This window comes from Hylaeus anthracinus, unplaced genomic scaffold (genome assembly GCF_026225885.1).
Source record: "Hylaeus anthracinus isolate JK02 unplaced genomic scaffold, UHH_iyHylAnth1.0_haploid 11997, whole genome shotgun sequence".
In the NCBI taxonomy this organism is placed as follows: Eukaryota; Metazoa; Arthropoda; class Insecta; order Hymenoptera; family Colletidae; genus Hylaeus; species Hylaeus anthracinus.
This window is the reverse complement of record NW_026534344.1, coordinates 16,148-27,253: the sequence shown is the minus strand read 5'-3', so window position 1 is coordinate 27,253 and position 11,106 is coordinate 16,148. Positions and strand designations below refer to the sequence as shown.

Below are 11,106 nucleotides of genomic sequence, written 5' to 3'. Positions count from 1 at the left end.
CACACACACACACACACACACACACACACACACACACACACACACACACACACACACACACACACACACTTACGCGCGCGCGCACACATACACACACATCACACACACTTACGCGCGCGCGCGCACACACACACACACTCCACCCCCTACCTCCCACCCCCAACCACCCAAAAACAACAAACTCATTATTCACTTACCGTATTTTATACCTACCTACTCTACTTACCTACACACCCTATTTATAAAAAACATAATATCGAGGATATAATAATAATAATTAATATTAACGAATATAATAAGGATGATATTGCTAATCAATACTGAGTGGGTTTTTTGTGACACGATAAACGTTTCACTATAAATTCTGGTTTTCCTTCGAAATTATAATAAAGGAAGATTAATTAAACATATGTAAGACAGGCAGGTAGGAAGCAAGCAAAAAAAAAAATAATAAAAATGTAAGAAAGAAAAGAAAGTAAGAAAGAAGGAAATAACGAACGAACGAACGAACGATATAAAAAGAGTGTAAAAGTTCAACTTGCGGGGGCAAGGAAGCATAACTGGCAAAAGCGGAAGCAGTTCACGGTGACGAGACTTTAGACTGATCTAGGTACTAGCGTTACGATATTGGCCCTGCCCCAGCTTCGAGGCGCCCCAACAATATTATATCACTTACCCTTCGCTATTTTATACTTTGACCGGTGTGGCAGCTGGGGTGCCTGGGGGGGTTATCGGTCGCATTTAGGATAATGCACCACTGTGGCTGACGATGCTGTAGCCGCAAGCGCGCCCTTTTACCCGGTCATTGCCCTAATTCGCGGCACACATCCTTGGGAACTTGACTCTTTTTGGTTGGCCCGTGTCAGGCGGATGTTGTGTGATTTTTGGGTCGATCAATTTATGTTAATAGCGACCCAAAGACGTGTTTTTTTTTAATTATATATAAATATATTATATATTATATTCCTGCGAATATGCATTTTGTGACGTGATGTTATTTAGCACTAACGAGGAGAAACAAATTACAAAAATGGAACTATTGTACGAGATGAAAAATGATAACAAAAGAAACAAACAAGCATTATTGTACGTAAACAACACTATTCACACGAACGTATACATATACGGTTTATGTTTCTCGCGCCACATTGCCACGTGTCAGCTCCACGGCTAAAAACGAACGACAAATTCCTTAAAACGACCAAATTCTTCTTATCGTTGATAATTGCGTTTTTCAAATTTTTCTTTTTAATTATTCACCTTCCAATTGCTTTGCTTTTATTCTATAATTTTTTTTCTTAATTCCCGCGATTTTTTAAAAGTTGCCCCTAATTTTAGTGTGACGTAGTTGAACGTAATGATTATTGATGAATTTAAAAACGATGTTAAAAATGGTTCCTTTTTCGGGCTAGGAGCTTGATTTAAAGTGTCAAAGATTTTTGTGTATGACCAGATGTATTCTACATGTCTCAATAAACAGTTGTATGTGAATTACCTTTCTTAAACAGGTGCTACTTTTATTTCACACCCTCGACATTGTAAATCGCTGGAATAATAGTTTTAAGAATAGCGTTTAATTAGAATAGCTACATTCTTTTACCGTTCATTGTGTTATCTAAGGATATTAAAACACGATTCACGGAATAATTCATTCGTGTTTATATTGTTTTTAGTGCCTTCATCATCTTTTCTATACATCTATGTAGTTGAAAATATGTATATGAAGATTTAATTAAGTATTAGAGGTGGAAATAAATGCTGTGTCTTTCCAAGCTTTGCTTGACATTTATTATTTACATTTGCTACTTAAAAGAATAACCATACAAGTTTTAATCTTTTCTCAGCCACGCATTCCAAGGGAGAGTACGTATAGTTATAAAATCAAATTTCAAAGGAATCTGTGTAAAGGCTCAGAATTCATTTTTCCGCCCAACATTAGACTTTTCTCTTTACACGAAACTACCCCCCAAACATATGTATTTGACCTACTAGCGAAAATGGTTCTCCATTAGTAGGACACGTGAAATATTTTAATGAATTCGCTGAGAGTACGATAAATGTATCGAAATGAATTTACAACCGAGTTTAACAAATATGAAAAGCGTGCATTTAATATTTGATTCGATGTTCTTTTTAGGTTTCGTTGTATCCTCGATGGAATCTCCCACCACGGTACTGCCCACCCTCGAACCAGTGGCGCGCCAGTGGCGCCTTTCGTCCCGATAGTAGGGCGTGTTGGGGTGGCAGTATCTCCGTAGCGCTGACAGAGATTAGGGGTTGCTTAACGTCGCGTATCTATCGTGCCGCTCTGCCACCCTTTTCTCCTCCTCACTTCTCACATTTCCTATTTTCTTCGCACACGTACACACAAGCGCGCACGCACGCACACACACACACACGCGCGCGCGCGTGCAAGCAAGCACATTCGAAGGAACGTACAAATACACACACGCAAAGTCCTTATTTCTCTCTTATTCGCAACGTAAAATTGCGAACAGATGGTGCTGTGTCGATTTCATTTCTACGGTGCGGTCACCTTCGGTATAGCGCGAGCCGTGTTGCCATGAGATTTCGAAAGATTGGTTAACGCGTCGACAAACAGTTTGTGCGCGTATATATTCCACGAGGAATATTATTTCAATAGAGCTGATAACCCTCGACGTTTGTCGTTTGTTTATTTTGTGAGATTCGGTAAACATGATTCTGAGAAATTGCAGTGTAAAGCAAAGTGCGTATTTATAATAAATTCGAGTGCTACGCAGCAGAGGACATTCGAGAATCCTCTCAACGTCATCTCATCGCGTCGTTCGCACTGCAGGTTCATGCAAGACATTGTCAAGTATCGGATAATGTTTCAATCCATCTCGGACTATTCTCCTCTCGAGGTATGTACTCACATGCGTATCGTTACATACCATCTAGGGTTACGGATAGAGTCAGATTTGGTACGCCTCTAACACCCTTTGTATTCTACTAGTATTTCGATTGATACGAATCATGACTTTCGAACAGACAGTTGATACGGTATTTGCACTCGTTTCATCGTCGATCGGTAACTGGACACCTTACAATCTGTATTTTGTCGATTAGAAAGGTTTTCTGGTCAATGTTTGTGCAATATTTCATAATATTCCTATAATAATATAATAAGGGGAATATACGATGCCGCCTTAGTAATATCGTAGAGAACAAAGTATTTTAGTTACCGTGGCAGAAAGTCGACTAGTAGGATACCAGACGGTAAGACAGGTGTTGACAGTCAATATTTTGTTGTCACACATTTCTTACTAATTTTACTTCCTATAGTTTCCTTTTATTAAATCATGTTTAGAAACCTATTATATTATTATACATATTATGTATCTGTATTTTGTTGTGACACATTTCGATTCAACGACACTTTCTACCCCAATTCTTCAACTGTTTTACCGACTTTACTTTCCTTTTATTAAATTATATTTCAAAGGAAGAGAACAACAAAATATCAGTTTATACCTATACAGGGTGTCCCAAAAGTCGGGGAGGAGCCGGAAATGGGGGGTAGCTGAGACGATTCTGAACAACAATTTTCTTTGCAAAAATGTCGGATGGGGCTTCGTTAAGGAGATATTAAGAGAAAACCCCGACCAATCAGAGCGCGCGTAGTCCGTTCGAGCGGCCGCGGTAGCAAAGGCTACGCACTAGGCGGCAGCGTCAATGTCCTTCGATGCACGTCGAGTCACTTGTTCGCGTACAAGCGCGACCGCCAGCGCGTAGAGCCTTCGCTACCGCGGTCGCTCCAACGGTCTACGCGCGCTCTGATTGGTCGGGGTTTTCGCTTAATATCACCTTAACGAAGCCCCATCCGACATTTTTGCAAAGGAAATTGTTGTTTAGAATCGTCTCAGCTACCCCCCATTTCCGGCTCCTTCCCGAGTTTTGCGACACCCTGTATGTATACTATACTAATACATGTACTTGTCGATCAAAATCAAACAACATTTTGCCCTCAAAATGTATAAATTTGAACCCAGCAGGGAGTAGAAATAAATTTAAGACACGTACACGTATCTAGACATATGTGTTCTGTTGAACAGGGAGGGAGGGCGGTGACCCGATATCTACTCTCATTGTTCTCTGTTTTCTCGTTTTTTATTTATTTTATTTTTTATTTTTTTTTGCTTTTTGCTTTTTTATTTTTTTATTTTTTTATTTTTTATTTTTTTGTTTTTTATTTTATATTTTTTATTTTTTATTTTTTATTTTTTATTTGAGAAAACTTTAAAGGTGTATAAAAACCGAACGAATAGAGTTCGTTCTAAAAGTGGTCCACTTGCGCGTTCAGACGAAGGGGGTTGAACATCACTCGTAAGATTGTACATCGGTCGTATAACCGGAGGTGTGGCGAGTCGTATTGTTCCTAAATCGTCGACAATTTATGCAATTTGTGACACGCGTTTTATCTATTTATGAACGAGTTGCGAAATCGTTTATTTCCCTGTAACACTGCCACGTTGGTTGGACGAGTTGAACTCTATCGTATTTTGAACAGAAGCTTTAAAGAATTAGATAACTGTTGAGAGTATTTGATAGAAAACAAAGATTTCGTTTGTAGAGATGTTCGAAATTGGAATCACGCGTGGACGTAGGGGGAGGTTAGTCTGTTGTAACTCAGTGGCGTACAATAAGGGTGTGCACAGACTCTTCAGAGTAGATATGGGTAAAAGTTTTGTACTTAAATAAAAATTTGTATAAAACTTGGTTGGCATAACTTTTAATGGAACAGATGTTGAGACAAATTCCTGTACAGAGATAAATAGCAGTTTATTCTTTCTTATTAGGGATTGAAATGAATTCTGGGCCTTGGTATAAATGTATTCCAATGTCCATCGGCTCGCGATTCGACTTGATACTTGATACTCTGCGATAATCCGGTTGAGGAATTTAAAAGGTTTATGCGTTCGAAAAAAAAAAAAAGGACAAGTAATAAATATATGTACACGTTTAATCTTTAAACTTGTAAAGAATCAAATACGAGCACAGAGTTAATTTCTGTACGTGTAATATACGGGGTATAAAGTGCAGGATTAACCCAGGTCTGGAAGGGCGCTGGAATCGCTGATTACGCCATTGTCGTTAGTGCAGAAACCGTCGTTTATCGCTGGAGGCGCTGCTATTGACCATCTTTCTATCCTTCTCCAAACTCAGGGGTGCGGTTCTAAACTCGACGAGCTTTTTTCCCTCTTTTACTTTAACCGTAACATTCCGTTGCATCGTGTCGCAGCAACGGGAACAACAAATAGAATACTTCTGCCAACGTTACAACATCGTATTACATAACGAAGGATCTCGTAAGATGAAACGAGCACGGTTCGAGGGTGTGGCAAATTACAACGAACGGCACGTGTCTGTTGTCGACTTGTAATACTGTTTCCTTCCACGTTTGCGCGATATTTTCCTCGAACCCTTTTATATGGATCCATCTGTTTGCGAGTCCTTGGCACACTAAAACCAGTGTACAGGGTGAACGTACCATTGAAGGCAATTTAAATTATAAATACAAGTTTTTGATTGCAATCGTGCAGACCTCGATCCGTCAGATCGCGCTCCCAATACACAGACATGATCGTTATTTGATAAATAAATTGTCCTTGGTGTCACGATGTTAAAATTGGACGAATAAATCGCGTTGATTTTCTCAAGACTTTAACAATCGATCTAAAAGTTTCTCCTAGAATTCGATTAATTTCGAAGATAATTGCGGCTCGAGTTTTACTTTTAGTTTTACTTTTAGTTTTACTTTTAGTTTTAGTTTTAGTTTTAGTTTTAGTTTTAGTTTTAGTTTTAGTTTTAGTCTTAGTCTTAGTCTTAGTCTTAGTCTTAGTCTTAGTCTTAGTCTTAGTCTTAGTCTTAGTCTTAGTCTTAGTTTTAGTTTTAGTTTTAGTTTTAGTGAGTGACACAAGGCGTGTAGCAGCAGTGATCTAAAGGATCTGACGCGTGTGTTTACAGATGATCTTCAGGATCGATTTTTCGTGTTCTTCCTGTGCGTGGAATAGAGACTGACGATATGGTAAAGTCCCTGTTGTCACTATTTACATTCTACCTAGGATTACTCAGGGTGATGCGTGAATTTGATGAAAGTTTAACCGAAATGTGTATTTTCTTAGGATGCAGTATGGCTTCGGTACTCTGGCATGCTTCTGGGAATAGTTTCGTTTCTCCCGCCTTTATCTTGTTCCTGCTGCTTTGTCCTCGCAACAGTACAGGTAAGTGAAACGATTAATACCTTCTCTCTCTTTCCATTTCCCTCTTATCCTTTCATCGAACAGACTCCAACTTTTTTAATCACAGGACACTTTTCGCCTCGGAATATATTTATCGAACACTTGCGAGGGAAAGCGGTATAAGTTAAGTAAAATAATTATTTATCGCTTCGATAGTCAAGTTTCGTTGAAACTCGTAATTTATTTCGACCAAGATACATATCCTTTATTGAATACAAATTTGGATAGATAGTTTTCGTTGAAAGGTACATGATCGTAACGTAATAGGGTAAGGTGACGAGTAAGGTAAAACAATTAATTGCGTAATCATTGGGAATGTCTTTATAATTAATACCTAAATAATTTTAAAGCAGAGCTGGGCCTTCCATTAAATTGTTGAATTAATTACTGCTCCAACAAAGTCATTTCTCCGTCGATCGTTGTCCTATATTTTCATTATAATAATTTTGCCCAATTTCTGGCTAAATTAAACGGTCGCGTTCCCACCTTCCGAGACACAGTCGTGTAACAGAAATTACGTTTGCGTTTCCACGATATATTTGCGCGGATGTTGAAACGAGTTTGATTCGAGGGAGTTGTCGAGTAACGGATTTCATACAAAGGCGTATTTGGCCCTGTATAGCGAAGACGCGCGCATTTCTAACTTACAGCTGGAGAACGAGGACTATGATTACTGAGAAAAGTTTACAAGCACGGAAATTCAGATATATTTGCAGATAGATCGAGAATTTTCGAGAAATTTCAAAGGAAAGTAATGTTTCATCTTTTAGTTTTAGATTATTGAAGAGTTTCTTTTTGCGTTTGATTTTAGAGTGTGATCAAAAGTTTATAAGCACTACTAATGGTCCACCGAATGGAACTTTTCACGCTCCGATGTTGATCAATCCCGATGGAGACTCCAGACAGTGCGTGTACACGTTTTTTGCCTGTCCAGGCGAGCGAGTTGAATTGTTTTTCACCTCGTTTGGTCTGCGGGGGACTCCTCCAGGGTGAGTTTGTCCCTCGAGCCCGATGGATATGGCTAACGATATACCAACGGGTATCGCGGGTGGTACACAACCAATTTGATTAAATTGAGAAATTTGGCTCGATATACTTGATTAATTTGCAACAATTTTGAACAATAATTAACGTCAGTTTATACAATTTTATACAGTTTTATAGTTACGGAGGGAGCTACCGTATCAATTTGATCGAAATTGGAGTCTGGCACCAGTGTACCCCTCCCCTTGCAAGGGCTCCCTCAGATTATCGACGTTCCTCGCACGAGAGTTTGCTCGATGACCGGCCTTTTACCGAAATCCCATAGGCCTATGTGGAAGCATGCATATCTGATCGATCAACATCCAACTAAGCATTTTTTATGGATGAATTTCTTTTTTATTTTTTTGTTCTTCTTCTTTTTCCTTTTGCTTTTTCTTGTTTGTTTTGTAAATTTAACTGAAATTCAAATCTTACATCGTTACCTGATCCATCTCTAATTATTTACTCGTGTTCAACAGGGGATCTGCCGTTGGAGAATTACCAGCGTAAGTGTCGATACCGATTATACGATTTACCTAAAACATATAGTTTTAAATTTGACGACGATGAACATCGTTTCCAGCTGCTTTCACGAATATATTGACTTGTACGCGGAAATACGGACGGAAAGTACTACCAAGTTGATAGACACACCTTTTGGAGGACGCTTCTGCGGTCCGATTCCACCACGCAGGCGCGTTTCCCTTTATCAAGGAATCGCCCTTAGCTTCTACACCGATAGAAATATCACATTACCTACCCTCTTCAGCGGTATCTACAGGTTTATCAATGCCTGTACGTACAGGTTTCCTTGTTTACTCTATTTTAATAGGAAATTATAATAAGGAAATGAATATAAAACCAAATAAGCCACGACACGATAGTATAAGAAAAGTTTGAACGTTATTTGCAGCTGAATACGAGGTGGGAACACCTGCTCCTAGCACCCCATGCTCTTTTACGGTAAACTCGACGCACAAAAGTAACGGTAGCATACTGTCTCCAACGTATCCAGGCACATATCCGAAGGATCTCGTTTGTAGTTATCAGTTTATCGGGAAAAGTAACCAAAGAGTACGGCTGGAGTTTCGAGACTTTGACTTGTTCTTCGGTGGTCCACAGTATGTATAAACGCATACATACTCTATTAACACAAGTTTATTCGAAAGCCAGTGCACGTCCATTCTTCAGCTTGTCAATTTCTGATTAACGCAATGTTCTCGATGACAGTTGCCCGTTGGATTACGTCAAGGTGTACGACGGTCTGGACAATACGTCCGCCGTGATCGGTACGTACTGCGGCCAGCAACGAAACCTAGTATTATATTCGTCCGAGTCCAGCCTGTTTGTGCTGTTCGCGACCATCCAGCGCACCGCCAACACCCAGAATCGCGGGTTCAAGGGGATCTTTGAGTTCTCGGAAAGTTTCGTCAAGTTAGGTGAGTCGTAACGTTCGCAAGTAGTTGATTGTAGATACTTTTTCCCGCTGTTCACCTTTGGTTACCGTTAATGTGTACACATGTGCATACACGTGTATCCTGCGCGTGCGTACGCGTACGTGACACGCTCGTCTCTGTCTACTCAGACTTCATAACCGCTTACAAGGGCGAGCATATCCGTGGATCGGAATGCGATCAGAAGATTTTAAGCAAAAAGGAGTCGTCGGGGGACGTCGTTAGCCCGAACTTTCCCTATCCTTACATACCGAAGGTCGTCTGTCGGTATTTCGTTTATGGGATGCAGGACGCGCAGCACCTTGAGCGCGTTCGATTAGAATTCACGACGTTCAACATACCAAAGAATAAAAGCACGGGAGAGTAAGTGTATTCGATATTCAATGAGAGAGTGCGCCACCAGGCTGTGCTTGATCCTAGAAAGACTAAACTCCAACAAGAGGACTCGTACACTTTGAAATAAATCGAAGAATTAGCCCAAGAACCAAGATATCCTAGTTCCTTTAGCCTTTAGTCTTTCGAGGATTAACTATTCCCTCGCGTACAAGTCATCTCCATCTACCGATGGAGACTCCATGCGTATTATTTTCCATGTCTTTTACAGCTCGTCGTGCACCGATGGATACTTGAAGTTGTACTTGAAAGGCCAAGAAGCAACGGATTCCTACGACAAATTCGATCACGAATTGTGCGGTTTAAAGAGCAATCCCACTCATGTAGTTAGCGATGGTCCTAGACTCGTTATGGTGTTTAGCAGTGGCGAATCGCAGGGCCAGGGTTTTAAAGCACGGTAAATGTCTAGATACGAGTAAAAGCGTTCGATAGCACAGCGATGTAAACTGACACTTTGATGTAAACTGACACAGGTACAGCTTCGAGACGGAATACAAAATACCAGGCACCGCGGCTCCAGATGGTAGCTGTACATTTACATACCGCAGTTCCTCCCGCAAAAAGGGAGACTTTAATTCTCCACGACATCCTAGCAATTATCCAAGCGACACAAACTGCACGTATTACTTTTTGGCGACGCCCAACGAACAAGTTACCTTGATATTCGATAATTTTAAAGTCAGGACGAAAAACACGAACGTGACAGCCGGCTACTACGGGTAAGAAGGAGTCAGTCGAGGCTGTTGCTAGACAACTCGGTCGAACGTACGGTCGTAACGCATGAGATCCATCGGTGCTTGCGTTTTCAGGCTCGACATTTGCCAGGACGACTGGCTAGAGATATACAACATGTACCGAGACAAGACGGAAAAATTGATAGGCAGATACTGTGGCACCACTGCTCCAGGTCCAGTGGAATCGAATCTGGGTGCTCTAGGTCTAAGGGTGATTCTACACTCGGACTCGGAGCTCGTTTACAGCGGCTTCAAGGCTCGGTACACGTTCGAGGTGGCCAAACCCATATTCGGAGGTATCGATGCGCGAACGACCTTACTAAAAATCAACGGAACGACCGAACTATTATTTTACGTTGCAGATTGCGGTTCGAACATAAGTAGCTTAAATTACGGGATTATCGCCAGTCCGAATTTCCCTAACAAATACGACGGACCCGAGAGGAACCACGCCAGCAAGACTTGCAATTGGTTTATAAGAGTTGGACCGAATCAGAGAATACTATTAAACTTTGAAGAGTTCTCCGTGGAGGGTGATCAGACAGGTACACATCGATCAACTTGACAAAAATACATCTATCAGAAGCACAAGAGTACATACATAAAGAGGAAATATCTGTGTAATTTCTTCAGCTCGTGGTTGCCCAGCTGCGGTGCTGCGCATGTGGTATTCCGCTTTGTCGACGCCAGTCGAGCTTTGCGGGGTTAAAACGGCGAACGTCAATTGGACTTACCTCTCCGAGGATAATAACATGCGTCTTAGGTTCGTTGTTCGCTCCTTCCTCTTTCACCCTTCAACGAGAACCCTCTCCAAGCGTCCTCGTGTTATTTGTTTGTTACGCGCTTTTCGAGCTAGAGTCACCGTTGCATCGTCGAAAGAGAACGCATTGATCACCTCTGTTGCTTTTTCTTTCTTGTCTTTTTTCAGCTTTATACTGGCCGACAAAGCGGTTGGACAGCAAGGGTTCAGAGCTACGTGGACCGAAGTAAGCACGAACACTGACTGCCAGAATCAGTTTAGCTGCAGTAAAAGTAGATACTGCATTGCAGAATCGCTTCGGTGTAATAACATTTATAATTGCGGCCCGGCTGATACTTCGGACGAGGAAAACTGTAAGTTTCGTAAACGTTAGAAACATCGAGAACGGCTCCTTATAAGCAGTGTGGTTGGTTTCTTCTTCTTCCTGTTTCTCCTGTTTCTTATTTTACTTTGCTTTTACGATTGTTATATACATACAT

At 40.8% G+C, this 11,106-nt stretch overlaps 1 protein-coding gene across 5 annotated transcripts in view; it reads left to right on the top strand.

Annotated features, from left to right (window-relative positions):
• The first annotated feature begins 1,787 nt into the window (after positions 1-1,787).
• Positions 1,788-11,106, top strand: part of LOC128889775 (dorsal-ventral patterning tolloid-like protein 1) — an 18,365-nt gene continuing 9,046 nt past the window's right edge. Inside the window, exons 1-15 of one of the 5 annotated variants that reach the window (XM_054147738.1) lie at positions 1,788-2,885; positions 5,989-6,049; positions 6,147-6,245; positions 7,075-7,252; positions 7,766-7,792; positions 7,870-8,081; positions 8,200-8,407; positions 8,517-8,725; positions 8,872-9,103; positions 9,345-9,530; positions 9,607-9,852; positions 9,943-10,163; positions 10,230-10,412; positions 10,501-10,630; positions 10,796-10,980. In XM_054147738.1, the coding sequence (XP_054003713.1) occupies positions 6,155-6,245; positions 7,075-7,252; positions 7,766-7,792; positions 7,870-8,081; positions 8,200-8,407; positions 8,517-8,725; positions 8,872-9,103; positions 9,345-9,530; positions 9,607-9,852; positions 9,943-10,163; positions 10,230-10,412; positions 10,501-10,630; positions 10,796-10,980 (2,308 nt within the window). In that variant the 5' untranslated portion in view covers positions 1,788-2,885; positions 5,989-6,049; positions 6,147-6,154. Of the gene's footprint in view, positions 2,886-5,502; positions 5,521-5,988; positions 6,050-6,146; positions 6,246-7,074; positions 7,253-7,765; positions 7,793-7,869; positions 8,082-8,199; positions 8,408-8,516; positions 8,726-8,871; positions 9,104-9,344; positions 9,531-9,606; positions 9,853-9,942; positions 10,164-10,229; positions 10,413-10,500; positions 10,631-10,795; positions 11,101-11,106 lie in introns of those variants that run through there. The other 4 variants (XR_008460500.1, XM_054147741.1, XM_054147740.1 and 1 more) reach the window with 4 other exon arrangements.